The following is a 21,021-nucleotide window of genomic DNA, read 5'->3' as shown; positions in this document are numbered from 1 at the left end:
CTCATCTTCCTTACTGCTCATTTCACAAGCAATTACATCCCATTATCCACACACAGCAAGATACAAAAACACAGGCAGGGAGGGGGGACTGTGTGTGTGTGCGTGTGCATGTGTGTGTGTGTGTGTGTGTACATGCCATGGCAAGAGTAGTTGTATACCCCGGTGGCTACAACACCGATAAACACAGAATACAATTAGAGAGTGTGTCGGTGAGAGAAATAGGGTGGCAAATAGAGAGAGAAATGGAGAGAAAGATGGTGGAAAATAGAGAGAGAAATGGAGAGAAAGATGGTGGAAAATAGAGAGAGAAATGGAGAGAAAGATGGTGGAAAATAGAGAGAGAAATGGAGAGAAAGATGGTGGAAAATAGAGAGAGAAATGGAGAGAAAGATGGTGGAAAATAGAGAGAGAAATGGAGAGAAAGATGGTGGAAAATAGAAAGAGAAATGGAGAGAAAGATGGTGGAAAATAGAGAGAGAAATGGAGAGAAAGATGGTGGAAAATAGAAAGAAGAAAAGACACCAAAAACAAACATCAAGATAAGCAAATAGAAGACCAGTAATCAAACAGACAGACATGTTGCGTTCAAGTCACATTTTTTATGAATTTTATTACATCAGTAGGAAAATGTTCCGAGTGACCATACAAAGAAAAAAGGATGGGTTTAACACTGAAAAGAAGAATAAAAACATGCAACTTGGTCTAGTCGAAACACCCTTATCTACCTATTCCACTGTGTGTTTCAGTGCTTGTAAACATCTCGTTTTTTTAATAACCAGCTCCCAATTTTCACCCTTTTTTTGTGCAGTCTCTATTCAATTAATTGTAAAAAAAAAAACTGTAAACTCAAAAAGTTTCACATATGTGATAATGTTTAAAATATTAGAAAGCGAGAAGTCAGAGCAAGCAAGAAGTCCGAGTATTTCATCCAATCCCACTATTACTTATTCTGTGAAAAGATAGTAGTGCACTGTGATGTCTACAGATCGATGCATAGTCATGCTGGACATTTAACATGCAGAAAACAGAACAACTAAATGACAACACCTTAAATTAAAAACGAATCTACAGCAGAATATGTACCAACAACACCAGCACACAGAGGACAATCAGAGGAGAAGGAACACTTGAGGAAGATCTTTGATGCAACAGATCCCATCCCTTAAAAGTGGTCCCCCACTGGGCACACACTGGTTGAATCAACATTGTCTCCACGTCATTTTAATGTTGAACTAACGTGGAATAGACATTGCATTGATGTCTGTGGGCCTCTGATAATACTAATACACATTTAAAACGTACAAAGACCAAGACAACACTTCCCTTCAGAGTTAAACACATTTGTAAAGTTTCCTTATTTTCTGCTTTATAGTAGATGGCGTTAGCTTGAACAGGAAGTAGAATTACAAGAACAGACAGGACAGGAAATGGGTACAATCAAAGTAGGAAGAAGTTTAACAGTCTGTTCAAACTATATTTAAAGAACATTCTGATCAGGACATGAAGAAGAATAAAAAACAAGACTGTCAGACCCAATCAGGTACTTGACTTTATATCTGAAAGTATTATTGGACAGCCCAACCATGATATATGTTTTTTTCCTTGGTCCTAAGCAGGAAGCTGATTTGCTGCGTTTTGGAAGTACATTATACATCATTCTATGTAGGTGATAACCAGGAAGTGGGTTCAGAGTCTAAGCAGGAAGTAGACCTCCGGTTTTGATTGTATACAGGAGTCTGTGGGCAGCAGAGAGTCATCATGATAATGATCTCCGTATCCGTACCCCAGTGTGGTGCACCCCCCCTCAGGCAGCCCCCTTTCCTCCAGCTGGTCCAGGTAGCCCGCTATGTAAGAGCCTGTGGAGTGTCTGTTAGCTGGGGGGTTCTGACATGCTGCTACTTTAGTACGCAGCACTACCCCTCCCACGCTGGAGGGGGCGCTCATGTCCCGGGGCTTTAGAGCCTCCCGCTGCCTCTCTCGAGCACGATTGTTGATGTGACGCACACGGCTCTGGCTCCGAGAGGAGAGACGGCGAGAGAGGAGGGGCGGGGAGTCCTCCTGGGTGTCAGGGACAAAGTTTGAGGAGGGGCAGGATGGGGGTATGAAGGGTTTGGGGGGTATCTGTAACTGAGGTAACTGGGTAAGCTGGGGTGCCTGGGGTCTGTCCCCGTCTCTGTCATCCCCCTCTAGGGTGACTAGTTTGCGTAACTGCTCGGTGAGGGGGTCTGCAGACTGCAGCCGTTGGGACAGACCTCCCAGGCCCCTCATCCTCCTCCGCTCCCTCATACAGGGGGTGATAAAGCTGCGGCTGATGATGTTGTACTTGCTGTGGAAGTTGCAGGAGATGTCCTCAGATGTCAGGTCACCCAGAGACTTGGACTTGCAGGGGCTGGGGGCTGTGGATGGTCTGAGGATAGGTAGAGGAGGGGTGAGGGTGGAGCCCAAAAGGGGCAGTAATGGGCGACCAGATTGGGGTTGGAGCTGAGTTTGTGGCTTGGGCTGGGTGTCTGATTGGGGTTGGGTTTGGGTCAGCGGTTGGAGCTGGGTGTCTGTTTTGGGATGGGGTTGGGGCTGGGTGTAGTGGGAGGCCGAGGCAGTAGAGTGTCTGAAGCAGTCGTAGTCTCGCTGGCTGGAATCCACACTACAGTCTGAGCTGGGGGAGTACAGGCCTCTGTCTCTGGGGAGGCTAACAGACCTTGGACCAGAAAGAACAGACACACACTCTGAGGAGGAGAACCCATTCTGGAAGCAGGCTGACACTTCTCCCTGACCCTGTCCTTCCCCTGTCCCACCCTGGTAGCTCCTGGTCTGGGGCTGGGTGGGACCACTGTAACTGTGCTGCTGGGTGAAGGCTCTGGTAATGTGTCTGCTATGAGTGAAAGGATGGCTGTTCAGGAGGAGGGGGCTGGGATTGGGGGGCTCTTTGCAGGAGGAGGGCTGAGTTTGAGGGGTTGTCAATGGGGCTTGGCGAGGGGAGGGCTGGTGTGAGGGCTGTTTGACGGGTGAAGAACATTTGGAGAGCTGGAGTTGAGGAGCAGCGTAGCATTTGGTTGGGCTGGTAGTGACCCAGGTATGGTTGTGTCTCGGTAATGTCAGGGTCATCTCCAGTGGATCCTCGTCCACGTTAATTTCCACCTCCATCAGACTACTTCCTTCCGTGTCATGGCACAACAGGAATTGGTCAGACACTGTACTGTTGTTGGACGGGCACGTGTAACCCCACGACAACCCCCACTCTCCCACTGCCCCCAACCTTTTAGGATCACACTCACCCCCGTAGCCCTCTCCTTTCTCCTCCACCACACCCCTCCGTGAGCCCACCCAGCTGCCATTGCCTTCTACCCCCAGGAAAGGAGGCACCTTGGCTGGGGAAGGCTCCAGGCTTCCCATGGGTGTGTTCTCCTCAGAGTCAGCCTGGATGTTGACGATGGTCTGCTTCTTCAGGTTGTAGACAGAGACTGGAGACAATACCTCCTCATCCAGGATGGTATAGACCTCCTCCAGCTCCGTGGTCTCAGGACTGGAGAAGAGAAGGGGGGCATTGGGGTCTGTGTGGGAGGTTTTGGGGTGGGGTGAGAGTAGATTCTGGTTCGCGTGGTTAGGGGTCTGGCTTGCTTTTTGAGGAGTGATAGGTCCGTTCATTGCCTTGCGGGGGGAGGAGATGGTGTGTGGGTCTTTATATCGGGTGGTATAGTCTATGGTAACCTTATCGGGTGTGCTGGAGTCCCAGACAGCAGGATCGGACAGACAGGACATGACACTGAGGGTGTGGGGGTCAGAGTTCATTGTGAAATCATTCTGGTCGCCGGTGAGGTCAAACTGACCAATCAGAGCGGAAATAGACCCGTAGGTGGTATCGTTGCCGAGGGATACGGCGTCAATGAGATGTGAGATGATGCTGTCCTGTAGGGGGACGGGGCTCTGCAGATCGGACCGGTCCACATTCAGTAGTGAGATGGGGAGCTCAGAGGAAGGAGAGGAGGAAGTTGCTGTGTTTGTTGTACTAAGTAATGTTGTCTCTGGTCTGCTCTCACTTGGTACGTGTAAACAGTTGCTCTCTGTCTCTGTTGAGCTGCTGAGGTGACACAACGTCCATTGGCGAGAAGAAACGCCCTCAGCTTTGCTGGGTGGGTTGACTCTGTCTTGTGATTGGTCTTTGGAGTCACCATCTACAGTTCCTCCTCCTCGGCCAATGACCAGGTAGGAGGTGTCATCTGATTGGTCAGACTCGGTGGTGTTATCCTGTGCGTTGTTGTGATTGATGGAAGGGGTGAACACTTTGTGCTCAAGGGAGGCGGATGATTCGACGACGAGTTCCACAGAGTGGGACCCGGGCTGGTTAAATGGGGACGTTCCTGTGGAAACAGACAAGTTAGACAGTCAGTAAAGGTTCAAACATATCACAGCCGTACGTAGAACACCAAGTCAACCAACAACCAACCGACACATTCCGTCCAATACGAGCCAATAGCAAACACAGAGACGAATGGAATGTACCACCAAATACGACTGTGAGAGGGGTGTTGGAGAATGAGGCTGTGCAGGTAACAGAAGGAACATCCATTTTTTAGGGGGAACTTCAAATTTTGTAAAACAGATGGTCAAATGGGATCAATTTAAAAAAAACATTTTTTTAAAGGAAAATGTACATTTTGAAATTTTTACACAGTTACATCAGTGGCATGATGTAATACTGGGATGTTTAAGGATGAGGCAACCTTAGGAGGTGTTTTGGTTTACCTGGCGGGATATCCTAGTCAGTTCTCTACTACAGAGAAGCACCACAGAGTGAAGAAGGAACAGAAAAGGCATGTTAAAGAGGTGAGGAAGAATAGAGTGCCTGGATTTGTCAATTCACATGAAAACACATTTTTATTTCTATATTTTAGAAAATGATGAGTTAGAAACAAGGAAAGGGATTACATTTCATATAAGACCCCATAGCACTGTTTCACTGAGAGCGCAGGACAACAACTCTAAGCATCATGTCACACATACAGCAAACAAAGTCAGTTGCTCTGCCTTTACAGGTAAGCCTATGGTCATGTATTGCGCTGAGAAATAGGCAACATGATGCTGTTACACTGTCGGTTGGTTTCTTGCGTTGGTTTCTTCTTACATGTTAGATATCTATTATAACATATTGCTTGTTACATGGCATACCGTTAATTGTTATGGTTGATGTAAGAGTGTGTGAGGTCTACTGAGAAGGTCTACCTACCGATGTGTGTGTCTGCACCCCGTTCAGTCTGCTCCTGGTCGGGGGAACAGAGGGAGAGCTGTTCCTGCAGTAGCCCCTCCAGGGGCATGGAGATGGGCCTGTGGATGAGGGGTGTTGGGCGTCTCTCCACCATTACCCCCTCCCTGTCCCTTTCCCTGTTCTGGGACCCCTCCCCCCCAGCCCCTGCCCCGGCCCACACTCTGTCCTTGCCGTCTGATATGGAGGCCTTGCGGTCTGATATGGAGGCCTTGCGGTCTGATATGGAGGTAGAGGACTCAGCGAGCTTCATCTTGGTTTTCTTGCGACGGTTGGCGGGGGCGCTGGCGGTGCGTCGGAGGAGGTGGTCACTGATGGAGCGTTTCCTGAGGGCCGAACCACAGCTGGTGTCTACTGACGACTTAGAGGGCCTGTTAAATAAGCCCCTGATGCCTCGCAGCTGACGACCCTGATGGGTGGAGAGAGAAGAAGAATGAAGAGAGAGGGAGGGGTGAGAGAAGAAGAATGACGAGAGAGGGAGGGGAGAAAGAAGAAGAATGAAGAGAGAGGGAGGGGAGAGAGAAGAACAATGAAGAGAGAGGGAGGGGAGAGAGAAGAAGAATGAAGAGAGAGGGAGGGGAGAGAGAAGAACAATGAAGAGAGAGGGAGGGGAGAGAGAAGAAGAATGAAGAGAGAGGGAGGGGAGAGAGAAGAAGAATGAAGAGAGAGGGGTGAGAGAGAGCAAGTGTTTAGTATTTTGCATAAAAATATGAATTGCATGGTGTGAGGAAGGTTAGATAAGATGTGTCATGCTTTTCAATCACATCACAGTATTCCCACCACAATGCAAACATGCCTAAGAAACAATATAGACTGAAAACATTAACACACTTCACTCTACACAAAAAAACATTTTCAGCAAATCAACACTTCTTTACATGAATTCAGATTAAGTGCTGAGCTGTCATTGCCACTCCCACTCAGGTTCATCATGGGGAGAATCTACATTTGCATTTCCTTGATTCCTTGCATCGTCTCTCCTCGTCTCCTTCTCAAAACCCATTGGACGAGGTCAGAGGTCCGTCCCGTCTAACCTTCTCATCCATCCGTCTCGAGAAGGAGGTCGAGGAGAGCGGGCATGGGGAATCAAGGCAATGCAGTTGAGATTCTCTCGTGGCCAAAGACATGCCCTTAGATGGCACTATAGCATAACGGTAACTACTAACCACAGACAAACAACCATCTCATTCTCTCACTCACAATCCTTGCACATAGTCCCTCTTTACCATTATCTGTGTAGTTAGTAATGCCATGAGCTCTGCTTTTATGAACCCGATAATGACTGATAAAATGCATAGAAAATCACCTAACAAGAAAACACATCCACAATACACCCAATATACCAATCTTAGACATACAGTAGCAAAGAAATACATCTGAAACCATATACACTCCACCACACACAGTGGAAACAGTTGACAGTCGTGCAGATGCCATGCAGCATACATAGTCTACCCAGGATACCTTGTGGGCTCCTAGAAAGTGCATTATGGTAAAGCTGGGGTTCAGGACTAGTGGATTCCACTGGAAAGGAAGAAGGTATCAGCTTAGGAGAATTATATAGCTGACAACTAAGTGTAATAAATATTTACAGTGCCTTGCGAAAGTATTCGGCCCCCTTGAACTTTGCGACCTTTTGCCACATTTCAGGCTTCAAACATAAAGATATAAAACTGTATTTTTTTGTGAAGAATCAACAACAAGTGGGACACAATCATGAAGTGGAACGACATTTATTGGATATTTCAAACTTTTTTAACAAATCAAAAACTGAAAATTTGGGCGTGCAAAATTATTCAGCCCCCTTAAGTTAATACTTTGTAGCGCCACCTTTTGCTGCGATTACAGCTGTAAGTCGCTTGGGGTATGTCTCTATCACTTTTGCACATCGAGAGACTGAAATTTTTTCCCATTCCTCCTTGCAAAACAGCTCGAGCTCAGTGAGGTTGGATGGAGAGCATTTGTGAACAGCAGTTTTCAGTTCTTTCCACAGATTCTCGATTGGATTCAGGTCTGGACTTTGACTTGGCCATTCTAACACCTGGATATGTTTATTTTTGAACCATTCCATTGTAGATTTTGCTTTATGTTTTGGATCATTGTCTTGTTGGAAGACAAATCTCCGTCCCAGTCTCAGGTCTTTTCCAGATTCCATCAGGTTTTCTTCCAGAATGGTGCTGTATTTGGCTCCATCCATCTTCCCATCAATTTTAACCATCTTCCCTGTCCCTGCTGAAGAAAAGCAGGCCCAAACCATGATGCTGCCACCACCATGCTTGACAGTGGGGATGGTGTGTTCAGGGTAATGAGCTGTGTTGCTTTTACGCCAAACATAACGTTTTGCATTGTTGCCAAAAAGTTCAATTTTGGTTTCATCTGACCAGAGCACCTTCTTCCACATGTTTGGTGTGTCTCCCAGGTGGCTTGTGGCAAACTTTAAACAACACTTTTTATGGATATCTTTAAGAAATGGCTTTCTTCTTGCCACTCTTCCATAAAGGCCAGATTTGTGCAATATACGACTGATTGTTGTCCTATGGACAGAGCCTCCAACCTCAGCTGTAGATCTCTGCAGTTCATCCAGAGTGATCATGGGCCTCTTGGCTGCATCTCTGATCAGTCTTCTCCTTGTATGAGCTGAAAGTTTAGAGGGACGGCCAGGTCTTGGTAGATTTACAGTGGTCTGATACTCCTTCCATTTCAATATTATCGCTTGCACAGTGCTCCTTGGGATGTTTAAAGCTTGGGAAATCTTTTTGTATCCAAATCCGGCTTTAAACTTCTTCACAACAGTATCTCGGACCTGCCTGGTGTGTTCCTTGTTTTTCATGATGCTCTCTGCGCTTTTAACGGACCTCTGAGACTATCACAGTGCAGGTGCATTTATACGGAGACTTGATTACACACAGGTGGATTGTATTTATCATCATTAGTCATTTAGGTCAACATTGGATCATTCAGAGATCCTCACTGAACTTCTGGAGAGAGTTTGCTGCACTGAAAGTAAAGGGGCTGAATACTTTTGCACGCCCAATTTTTCAGTTTTTGATTTGTTAAAAAAGTTTGAAATATCCAATAAATGTTGTTCCACTTCATGATTGTGTCCCACTTGTTGTTGATTCTTCACAAAAAAATACAGTTTTATATCTTTATGTTTGAAGCCTGAAATGTGGCAAAAAGTCGCAAAGTTCAAGGGGGCCGAATACTTTCGCAAGGCACTGTATATGTAAAAGCTAAAACTGATTTTTTCCCCCTTCAGACCACTTATTTTCTATAGGGTCAGAGTAGCACTAGCCTGGTACCCAGATCTGATCTCACTAGCCTGGTACCCAGATCTGATCTCACTAGCCTGGTCCCAAAGCTGTTTGTGCGTTTGCCTGCTCCATTGGCATTGTCAAGCAAATCATGTTTTGCAGTTCCATAAGGACAATGGCAAGATACCAGAAACAGACTGGTACCCAGGCAATATTAAAGAGACCAGAAACAGACTGGTACCCTGGCTAGGGTCAGTGGTGACATGTGGAGAAGAGGACCAGGGATACCAGGAATGTCTCAGACTGTACCTATCTTACCATAGAAGGGTTATCTCACTGCAATGTACTGTACCTACCTTCCCATAGATGTCATGAACTGATACGTGGATAAAGATTGACGCCTCAGTCAACCCCTCCAAGTACACATGTCTATAACCTGAAGAGAGAGAAAGGGAGAGAGACAGAGAGTTATCGTTGTGGAGAGGTCATTACAATACCCCATGTATATTAAAAATTACACTGCATGGAATAAGTACAAGATAAGCTCCTTAAGCACAACCTAGGGACACTATTTGCTGACTGCAACAAAGAGGGGAGCGTAAGCAACTTCACTTTCTACACAGACAATCCCCTGGCATGACACAGTGCTATATTAACACAGACCATCCCCTGGCACACTACCCCTATGTCAAGAGAGAGGGTATTGTCCTAGGGTGGAAACTCAGAATACTAGACATTGAGGAAATTGAAACAACCTCTGTCAACATGTACAAGTCTGGGACAGTAATGGTGCAGGGCTTCCTCATGCAGTTCCAGTAGGACTTTTACGGTGTCAAAGAGAGAGAGCACAGCACGAAAGGTTCTCTCTCTGTGACGACTCCCCCATCCTGAGTGAGTCTGATCACACCTCTTCAAAATGTCCTGCAGACAAAGATAGTCACCCCCAGCACTGAACACTCCCAGGTCCCACAACTGCACTGCTCCTCCAACACTGAGGGATACATTCACAGAGCTGGAGAGTGACATGGGGGAGCTCAGAGAGCTAGTCCACACAATACAGACATAACAACTCCCTCCCCCCCCCCATCAGAGGGTGGAGATGGACGGCTGTCTGAGTTGCTAGCTGCTCTACAGGCTGAGGTGAGAGAACTTAAAGAGGCACACATGGCACTGAAGGAGGAGGTGACAAAGCTGAGGTGTGACAGAGAGCAGGACACTCCCCCAGAGAAGCCAACAGAATGGCCAAACTCAGACCCGGACCACAACCTCAACACCAACCCAACAGAGGACAGACAACACAAGACCCACCAACACAACAGACTCCACCCCTTCCCAACAGACTCCACCCCTTCCCAACAGACCCCACCCCTTCCCAACAGACTCCACCCCCTCCTAATGACAGTCCATCATTACTTTAAGCCATGAAGGTTAGTCAATTCTGAAAATTTCAAGAACTTCAAAAGTTTCTTCAAGTCCAGTCGCAAAAACCATCAAGCACTATGATGAAACTGGCTCTCATGCACTATGATGAAACTGCCACAGGAAAGGAAGACCCAGAGTGTCATGCCCTGATCTGTTTCACTTGTGCTTGTCTCCACCCCCTTCCAGGTGTCACCCATCTTGCCCACTTATCCCCTGGGTATTTATATCTGTGTTTTCTGTCTGTCTGTGCCAGCTCGTCTTGTTTGTTCAAGTCAACCAGCGTTTTGTCTCAGCTTTCCCAAGTCTCTCTATTGGTTTTGACCCTTACCGGTCTTGACAGAGCCTGCCTGACGTCCTGTGCCTTTCCCCCGACTCTGGATTAACAACCTCTGCCTGACCTGACCCTGAGGCCGCCTGCCGTCCTGTACCTTGGCCCAACTGCTCTGGAATATCGACCCCTGCCTGCCTTGACCTGTCGTTTACCTGCCCCTGTTGTTGCAATAAACATTACTTCAACACAGTCTGCACGTGGGTCTAACCTGATACAGAGTTAACTCTGCTGCAGAGGATATGTTCATTAGAGTTAACTGCACCTCAGATTGCAGCCCAAATAAATGCTTCAGAGTTCAAGTAACAGACACATCTCAACATGTCACGTTTGTCGTATTGATGAGACCAAGGCGCAGAATGATATGAATACATCTTCTTTAATTAACGAAGAACACTACACAAAATAACAAAACAAACTTGACGCTAATACAACAAGTGCTGACATGTAACTACACAGACAGTAACCCACAAAACCAAAATGGAAAATGACAACCTAAATAGGATTCCCAATCAGAGACAATGATAAACAGCTGCCTCTGATTGGGAACCAATTTAGGCCACCATAGACCTACATTACCTAGACATACTAAAACCCCATAGATATACAAAAACCCTAGACAGGGGAAAACTCACGTACCCACCCTCGTCACACCCCGACCTGACCAAAATAATACATAAAACATAGATAACTAAAGTCAGGGCGGGACACAACATCAACTGTTCAGAGGAGACTGTGTGAATCAGGCCTTCATGGTTGGATCGCTGTAAAGAAACCACTACTGAAGGACACCAATAATAAGAAGAGACTTGCTTGGTTAAAGAAACAAAAGCAATGGACATTAGACCGGTGGAAATCTGTACTTTGGTCTGATGATGGGTGCAAACACATGATCTTTGTGAGACGCAGAGTAGGTGAATGGATGGAAGTGAAGACAAATTTTTACCCCAATAACTACTGTGGGATATGCGTCAACAGCAACCTTGGGAAAATCCTTTGCATTATCATAAACAGCAGACTCGTACATTTCCTACATAAGGGACACGGATGGCATTACCCGTATGGTTGATGAGGATCTCCATTTTGCAAATGTAAGGTCCATTAATAGATGTCTGCAAGTGTTATTAAAATAAGCCGATGGATGGTTGTGCCCCAGTGCCGGATCTTCCAGGAAATCATCAAATAAAGTCTCTCGTACAATTTGGTTTCCGTTATATTTATTTATTTTTGGTCATTTTTCCACTGTTCCGGACGATTCCACCAGATGGCGACTGGTTGCTTAATGAAAATGGACAAAACATCACCAAACGGACATGGCAATTTCTCCTAAATGGAAAAATCTTCGAAGACAAAACTCGGTGAGCACGGGTTTGGCCAAATAGGCTTTATGCCCAGAAACAAGATGGCATCGAGGCCTCAATGCGTTTTGAGTTAAGGCATCCAAGCTACTCAATACTGCCCCTGCAGCCATAAAAAGTTAAGGCCCATTTTCTGAGATTAAAGGTTAAAAACAGTAATAGAGTGCTAATGAGACCGCTTAACATCAAAGTACATGAACCTGTAAGGAAAAAAGATAACCAGCCATTTATCTAACGTAGTTTACGAGAAATAATTCAATGTCAGTTCGGTAATGGTTAAAGAATTATTATATTTTATAGATCCAGCAACAGCCTCGTCCATATGCAATGACGTCAATTAATTAGGAATGTCATGAAAATGACATTTAGAAAAGTCCCAGAATCACAGGACTAGGTGCATTGAAACCTCCTCGGCCCATGGAGACAGACCCTAACTTTTCTGTACAATAGCTCATTCAGGGACCCCGTAGCAACGCCCAGAAAAAGTAGATTTTCAGCACTAATTAAGGTCGCTGCTCGGGCTCCGAATGACCTATCGAGCTGAAACTGGGGTCGGGGTCGCCTATGACCTATCGAGCTTGATTTGGGGTTGCCTTAGCTAGACCTAGCAATGTCAGAACTGGACTCGTAGCTAGAATGTGACTATGTGTTTTAACAGCACTTGTGATTTCATGAAAATGTAATATTTTTAGTAATTTAATTTGAATTTGGCGCTCTGCAATCCAGCTGATGTTGACGAAAATGATCCCGCTAACGGGATGGGTGCATCAAGAAGATAAGTTTTAATTATATCCAACCGCGGTGTCAGATTTCAAAATCGCTTTACGGCGAAAGCATACCATGCGATTATCTGAGAACATCGCCCAGCAGACAAATCATTACAAACAGTTACCGGCAAAGTAGAGGAGTTACACAAGTAAGAAATAGAGATAAAATTAATCACTTACCTTCGATGATCTTCATATGGTTGCACTAACAAGACTCCCATTTACTCAATAAATGTTTGTTTTGTTCGATAAAGTCCCTTTCATATCCAAAAACCTCCGTTTTGTTCAGTAATCCACAGGCTCAAACACAGTCACGACAGGTAGACGAAAAAATCCAGATAGTATCCGTAAACTTTGTAGAAACATTTCCAACGATGTTTATAATCAATCCTCAGATTGTTTTTAGCCTAAATAATTGATAATATTTCAACCGGACAATAACGTTGTCAATATAAAAGGTAAACAAGAAAAGGCGCACTCTCGGTCGCCCGCATGAAAAAACTCTGGGACACTGCAGAGTCCACTCATTCAGAGTGGTCTACTCCCTAATTTTTCAGAATACAAGCCTGAAACAATTTCTAAAGACTGTTGATATCTAGTGGAAGCCACAGGAAGATCCATTTGAGTCCTAAATCAATGGATACTGTAATTGCATTCAATTGAAAACTACAAACGTAAAAAAAAATCCACTTCCTGGATGGATTTTGGAAACTTTAGAGTGTTTTCTATCCAAATCTACCAATTATATGCATATCCTAGCTTCTGGGCCTCAGTAGCAGGCAGTTTACTTTCATCCAGAAGTGAAAATAGTGCCCCCTACCCTAGTGAAGTTAAACTGTGAGGAACCATCACCAAATTAACAGGTGGAAATAAACACCAACGAGCGATGGAGAGGAACCACTATCACTGCCCGGCCATCCCGAGTTCAACGGGCCAGTCAATTGGGCATTTCTGCAGTATATTAGAGCATGTCAAATTCGTGATAGTAAATGCCCATCGTAAGACATCGCAAATGGACAGCCGTGCCAGATTACTTGGTAATCTGAAGCAAAGAGATGCAAATTTAAAAACAAATGTTTTAATGCCTTTAGAGGGGTGCAAGGGGTCCATGTCTGGGTAGGGAGCACCCCCCACCCGTGCCCATCCAATAGGGGGCACCCCTGGTCATTTTGGATATTTAAAAAAATATATTGTAAAAAACGACTGAGTCCCACTGCTGTCTTAATGCACCAAATTCGTACTTCCTGTGGCTTCCTATGATCAAACATGACAAATATAACTTTTAGGTTGATTCTGGGCTTAATTTAGTGATATATTTGATATATATTATTGTTTGGTCAGTATAAATGCCATTTGGACATTTCTTATGCCATTTGGACATGGTTTACTGACTTTTGGGTTTGGAAGCCGACTTCCTATGATCATATATGGCAAATGGACATAACATCCTGATTTGGTACATTCAATACTTATGTATGGCATTGGGACATTAGTTATGCCGTCTGGCCAATGAACATATATTGCAAATGGACAATACATAGGTCTCATGGATAAACGCAATAAAATAAGACATATGTATGTGCATACGGTTATTACATATGTATAATTGACCAAAAAAATAAATAAATAGAAAAACAGTCCAAAAATCACTTTTTTAGGGGTTTTAAAATTTTGAAAACGTTTTGAGATTTTCATCATTTTACCCTTGGGTCTTGACTTTGACCATTTTCAATATGAAAATCTACGGTTGAGCGCGCTCGCCATATTTGTGATTTTGGGTGTATGACACTTGGCATTTCCCATGTTCCACTTGCCAAATGGTTTGGATGAACTGCCTTACATTTGCCCAATGGCAATAAGTTGCCATTCATTTTTGTCCATTTCATGGGGTCTTCCCTTACCTTAGCGAAAACAATGTACTGAGCAAATGTCAATTTCGCTTTTTACCAAATTATCCTGTGTGACAGACCACATATTCACACTGCACACCCTAACTGACAAACAAACTAACTAAAACAAAGGCAAAGTCTTCTCATGCTTTGTTGATTTAAAAAAAAGTTTAGACTCAAATTGGCATAAGAGTCTGCTATACAAATTGATGGAAAGTGTTGGGAGAAATACATAGAACATTATAAAATCCATATACACAAATAAGTGTGAGGTTAAAATGGGCAAAAACACACAAATGCAGCTTAAACCCCACCCTCTTCAACATATATATCAATGAACTAGCGAGGGCACTAGAACCGTCTGCAGCACTCGGCCTCACCTTACTAGAATCTGAAGTCAAATGTCTGCTGTTTGCTGATGATCTGGTGCTTCTGTCACCAACCAAGGAGGGACTACAGCAGCACCTAGATATTCTGCACAGATTCTGTCAGACCTGGGCCATGACAGTAAATCTCAGTAAGACCAAAACAATTCCAAAAAAGGTCCAGTCGCCAGGACCAAAAATACGAATTCCATCTAGACACTGTTGCCCTAGAGCAAACAAAAAACTGTACATACCTTGGCCTAAACATCAGCGCCACAGGTAATTTCCACAAAGCAATGAACGATCTGAGAGACAAGGCAAGAAGGGCATTCAATGCCATCAAAAGGAACATAAAATTTGACATACCAATTAGGATCTGGCTAAAAATACTTGAATCAGTTATAGAGCCCATTGCCATTTATGGTTGTGAGGTCTGGGGTCCGAACACCAACCAAGAATTCACAAAATGAGACAAACACCAAATTGAGACTGCATGCAGAATTCTGCAAAGATTTCCTCAGTGTACAACATAGAACAGCAAATAATGCATGCAGAGCAGAATTAGGCCGATACCCACTAATTATCAAAATCCAGAAAAGAGCCGTTCAATTCTACAACCACCTAAAAGGAAGCAATTCCCAAACCTTCCAGAACAAAGCCATTACCTAAAGAGAAATTAACCTGGAGAAGAGCGCTCTAAGCAAGCTGGTCCTGGGGCTCTGTTCACAAACACAAACACACCCCACAGAGCCCCAACACAGCAACACAATTAGACCCAACCAAATCATGAGAAAACAAAAAGATAATTATTTCCAATGTGTAATGAACAAAAAAACGGAGCAAACTGCCATTTGTCCCTAAACAGAGACTACACAGTGGCAGAATACCTGACCACTGTGACTGACCCAAACTTAAAGAAAGCTTTGACTATGTACAGTGAACATAGCCTTGCTATTGAGAAAGGCTGCCATAGGCAGAACTGGCTCTCAAGAGAAGACAGGCTATGTGCACACTACCCACAAAATGTGGAAGGTGGAAACTGATCTGCACTTCATAACCTCCTGTCCAATGTATGACCATACTAGAGACACATATTTCCCTCAGATTACACAGATCCACAAAGAATTTGAAAATAAACCCGATTTTGATAAACTCCCATATCTACTGGGTGAAATACCACAGTGTGCCATCACAGCAGCAAGATTTGTGACCTGTTGTCACAAGAAAAGGTCAACCAGTGAAGAACAAACACCATTGCAAATACAACCCATATTTATGCTTATTTATTTTCCCTTATGTACATTAACCATTTGTACATCGTTACTAAACTGTAAATAGACATAATATGACATTTGTAATGTGTTTGAAACGTCTGTGAGTCATTTTTACTGTTCATTGTTTATTTCACTCTTGTATATTATCTACCTCACTTGCTTTGGCAATGTTAGCATATGTTTCCCATGCCAATAAAGCCCCTTTATTGGCATGGGAGAGGGACAGATATAGAGAGTGAGAGTGAGAGTGAGAGTGAGAGAGAGAGAGAGAGATAGAGAGAGAGAGAGAGAGGGACAAAGAAAGAGAGTGAGAGATAGAGAGAGAGAGAGAGAGAGAGAGAGAGAGAGAGAGAGAGGGAGGGACAGAGAGAGAGATGGAGAGGCAGAGAGAGAGAGCGAGAGAGAGGGGGGACAGAGAGAGAGATGGAGAGGCAGAGAGAGAGCGAGAGAGAGAGAGAGAGAGAGAGAGATGAAGAGGCAGGGAGAGAGAAAGAGAGAGAGAGAGAGAGAGAGAGATGGAGAGGAACAGAGAGGGAGAGAGAGAGATAGAGAGATGGAGAGGCAGAGAGAGAGAGAGAGAGAGAGAGAGAGAGGGGGGGGGGGAGGGACAGAGAGAGAGAGGGAGTGGCAGAGAGAGAGAGAGAGAGAGATGGAGAGGTAGAGAGAGAGAGAGAGAGAGAGAGAGAGAGGGACAGAGAGAGATGGGGAAGTGTGAGGGATTTCAGGGACAACTCTGTCACAGACAGGCGTGTGATTGGACCAAAATAATCCGTAAGTCATACATAAGGTCCATGTATCATAGTTCACAAGAGAAGACACTGTTGCCTCTATATACAGGCACTTTCCCAGGAGCCTCTGGCACATCCAATGATGTGATACAAAGTGACATGATACACTCATTCATAAAGACAACATGCTGGCTTCTACAGTACTGTATGCTCCTTCACTTTATTCCAACACAACTACAGGCATGCTGCACACACACACACACACACACACACACACACACACACACACACACACACATACACCCCCCCCCCCCCCCCCCCCACACACACACACACATCCCCACACACACACACACATCCCCACACACACACACATCCACACACACACTCACACACACATCCCCACACACACACATCCCCACACACACACGCACACACATCCCCACACACACACACACACACATCCCCACACACACACACACACACATCCACACACACACACACACACACACACACACACACACACACACACACACACACACACACACACACACACACATCCACAAACACACACACATCCCCAAACACACACACACACATCCCCAAACACACACACACACATCCACACACACACTCACACACACACATCCCAGCACAGACACATCCCAACACACACACACATCCCCAAACACACACACATCCCCAAACACACACACACACACACACAAACACATCCACACACTCACACATACACACACATCCCAACACACACACATCCCCAAACACACAAACACACACATCCCCAAACACACACACACACACACACACACACACACAAACACACACACACACTCACAAACATACAAGACACAAATACACTAACAAACACATCCACAAACACAAACACGCACAAAAACACACAGACACACACACGCTCACAAACACATCCACACACACGCTCACAAACACACAGACACTCACACACACACTCACTGACCTGGCATCAGGCTACTGAAGGCCACAGTCCTCTGGCCCACAAAGTCTCGTCCGATGGGGTCGTGGTCCCAGACGAGGAAACGCACCAGAGCCACCTCCGCCATGTGGAGGGTAAAGGACAGGTTCTCCTCCCACACGGGGTTAAAACCTGGACAACACACACTGTGTCAGAGCACACGCACTCACACACACACTCACACACACACTCACTCACACACACACTCACACACATACTCTCACACACACGCACACATACTCTCACACACACACTCTCTCACACACACACACACATGCACACATGCACACGCATGCATGCACTCACACACAAACACACACACACACCCAAGCATGCCTCAACTATGTTTGGGGCATATGCAAAGGGTACTGTCTCTGTGGGAACACACACTCACAACAGGATCTAACAAACTGAGTGACCAATACAACATTGATTCAAGTCCAAAAGTAATGTGTCTATGGTGTGTTTGGCCCAGTACTGCCCTGTTGCCTGTCATCTATGCTTAGAATAGATGACTGGGTCTGGGTGGCAGGTCACAGTCACACTGACTCTCATACACAGAGAGAGAGGGCTCAGCAGGGAGAGAGAGGAGGGTTCAGCAGGCGGAGAGAGAGGAGGGTTCAGCAGGGAGAGAGAGAGAGGAGGGTTCAGCAGGAGGAGAGAGAGGAGGGTTCAGCAGGGAGAGAGAGAGAGGAGGGTTCAGCAGGGAGAGAGAGAGACGAGGGTTCAGCAGAGAGAGAGAGAGAGGAGGGTTCAGCAGGAAGAGAGAAGAGGCATCAGCAGGAAGAGAGCGGAGGGTTCAGCAGGGAGAGAGAGAGGAGGACTCAGCAGGGAGAGAGAGGGGGGTTCAACAGGAAGAGAGAGGAGGGTTCAACAGGAAGAGAGAGGAGGGTTCAGTAGGAAGAGAGAGGAGGGTTCAGCAGGGAGAGAGAGAGGAGGGCTCAGCAGGGAGAGAGAGAGGAGGGCTCAGCAGGGAGAGAGAGGGGGGTTCAGCAGGAAGAGAGAGGAGGGTTCAGCAGGACGAGAGAGGGGGGTTCAGCAGGGAGAGAGGAGGGTTCAGCAGGAAGAGAGAGGAGGGTTCAGCAGGACGAGAGAGGGGGGTTCAGCAGGGAGAGAGGAGGGTTCAACAGGAAGAGAGAGGAGGGTTCAGCAGGGAGAGAGAGAGGAGGGCTCAGCAGGGAGAGAGAGGGGGGTTCAAGCAGGAAGAGAGAGGAGGGTTCAGCAGGAAGAGAGGAGGGTTCAGAAGGGAGAGACAGGGGGGTTCAGCAGGGAGAGAGAGGAGGGTTCAGCAGGGAGAGAGAGGAGGGTTCAGCAGGGAGAGAGAAGAGGGTTCATCAGGAAGAGAGAGGAGGGTTCAGCAGGGAGAGAGAAGAGGGTTCAGCAGGGAGAGAGAGAGGAGGGTTCAGCAGGGAGAGAGAGAGGGGAGGGTTCAGCAGGGAGAGAGAGAGAGGAGGGTTCAGCAGGGAGAGAGGAGGGTTCAACAGGAAGAGAGAGGAGGGTTCAGCAGGGGGAAAGAGGAGGGTTCAGCAGGGAGAGAGAGGAGGGTTCAGCAGGGAGAGAGAAGAGGGTTCAGCAGGGAGAGAGTGAGAGAGAGAGGAGGGAAAGGTTATGGATGTCTGGAGGTGGTGGTGGTACTATTAGATCACTGTGTGGAGGCACTGATCCATGACATGGTGCAGAGATGTCTTGACTGAATGTCATATATGGTTCTATGGATGAGTGTCTGTATGATAAATTGTATAGTGTGCGTGTGCATGTGTGTGTGTTTTACCGTTGTCGTCCACTACTCGAGTTTGCTCCTTGCAGCAGTCCACTGGCAGGCCGATGATCTCCACCTCTACAAACGGGTCAATGATCTGAAGCAGAAGAGGGAACAGAGTTACAGCAGCATTGGAGCTTAGCAACACTATGCTAACAAGTGACAACACATTTATAGGCCAAAGAGATTATTGAGCAAACTATCCATTATGTTGGCAGAGAATGAGTCTGTGTGTGTACCTCTCCTCGGTCCCCCAACATAGAGTCTGGTGGTTTGGGAAGCTGCTGTCCACTGATGATCTTCAGCACCAACTGTTTCTTGGGGTAGGCAGGGAGGGGGTCGTCACTGAACGGGTTGAACGAGCCTGAAGGAGTAAAACAACCAATCAGAACAGTACTACGACAGAATGCATCCTCAATAGTCTAGAATCACATCAACTCCTCATCTCTCTCTCTGTGTGTGTGTGTGTGTGCGTGTGCGTGTGCGCGCGCGCGTGTGTGTGTGTGTGTGTGTGTGTGTGTGTGTGTGTGTGTGTGTGTGTGTGTGTGTGTGTGTGTGTGTGTGTGTTTGTGTGTGTGTATCAGTACCTTTACACATGGGTGGAGGTTTGAGGGCGTAGCCACAGCCACCGTTCACCATGAACTTGGCTCTGTTCAGCTGCATCATCCGACCCTCTGTCTGGTAGTTCAGAGCCACTGAGGAAAACACATTTAGGACACATTTATCAGTCTGTTCATCCTCTGAACAAATACACACAGGGGTTCTGTCTGTGTGTCCATGGGAACAGGGAGGTGTATGGAGAATATGGCTGAAATCACAGACAGACAGACAGACAGACAGACAGACAGAGAGAGAGAGAATGTGTTCCACTTCCACTGATCTGAACAACACAACTAGACCGAGAAATTTGAGCTCAATGAACGTGGCAACGATCCCACCACAAGATGTTAAGGAGGAAAACACAGAAAAGGAGAGGAGTAGAGGTCAAAGGTCCTCAATGGGACTTGGCAATCAGAACTTCTTCTTTTTTTTTTTTTACCCCTTTTTTCTCCCCAATTTCGTGGTATCCAATTGTTGTAGTAGGCCTCCCGGGTGTCTCATTGCTACAACTCCCGTACGGGCTCGGGAGAGACGAAGGTTGAATGTCATGCGTCCTCCGATACACAACCCAACCAGCCGTACAGCACATCCAACCCGGAAGCCAGCCGCACCTGGCAACCTTGGCTAGCGCGCACTGCGCCCGGCCCGCCACAGGAGTCACTGGTGCGCGATGAGACAAGGAGATCCCTACCGACCAACATGACAATAAGATTGTTCAGACGTGATGTTTCTTACCCAGCTGACAGCCCACATTCCAGTAGAGCTGAGGGTTGAAGTTGGACGAGTCTATACGGTAGGCTGAGGGGTAGATTCTAGACAGCTGTCGCTGGTTGAAACACAGGAAGCGCTCAGCTCTGTGGTTCACTAGCTGCTGGGCACGAGTCTCACTGAACGACAGAACATTCCCAGGAGTACCTGACAGACGAAAGGAGAGAGGGATGAGAGAGGAAATGAGGAGAGGAAAGGGCTGAGCAATGAATATAAAATGAGATGGATGAATGAAAGAGA

General features: G+C 46.1%; 1 protein-coding gene across 1 annotated transcript in view; it reads right to left on the bottom strand.

Moving 5' to 3' along the window:
• Window positions 1-593: 593 nt before the first annotated feature.
• Window positions 594-21,021, bottom strand: part of LOC139386056 (1-phosphatidylinositol 4,5-bisphosphate phosphodiesterase eta-1-like) — a 66,210-nt gene continuing 45,782 nt past the window's right edge. The window contains exons 12-19 of the mRNA XM_071131470.1: window positions 20,749-20,928; window positions 20,001-20,108; window positions 19,653-19,777; window positions 19,426-19,510; window positions 17,640-17,786; window positions 8,868-8,947; window positions 5,222-5,666; window positions 594-4,355 (exon numbers count right to left, since the gene is read on the bottom strand). Coding sequence (XP_070987571.1) covers window positions 1,687-4,355; window positions 5,222-5,666; window positions 8,868-8,947; window positions 17,640-17,786; window positions 19,426-19,510; window positions 19,653-19,777; window positions 20,001-20,108; window positions 20,749-20,928 — 3,839 coding nt within the window. The 3' untranslated portion in view covers window positions 594-1,686. The remainder of the gene's footprint in view (window positions 4,356-5,221; window positions 5,667-8,867; window positions 8,948-17,639; window positions 17,787-19,425; window positions 19,511-19,652; window positions 19,778-20,000; window positions 20,109-20,748; window positions 20,929-21,021) is intronic.

The sequence above is a fragment of the Oncorhynchus clarkii genome, chromosome 27 (genome assembly GCF_045791955.1).
Source record: "Oncorhynchus clarkii lewisi isolate Uvic-CL-2024 chromosome 27, UVic_Ocla_1.0, whole genome shotgun sequence".
Classification (NCBI taxonomy): domain Eukaryota; kingdom Metazoa; phylum Chordata; class Actinopteri; order Salmoniformes; family Salmonidae; genus Oncorhynchus; species Oncorhynchus clarkii.
Note: the sequence above shows the minus strand (reverse complement) of the source record. Positions and strands in the feature narration are given on the sequence as shown.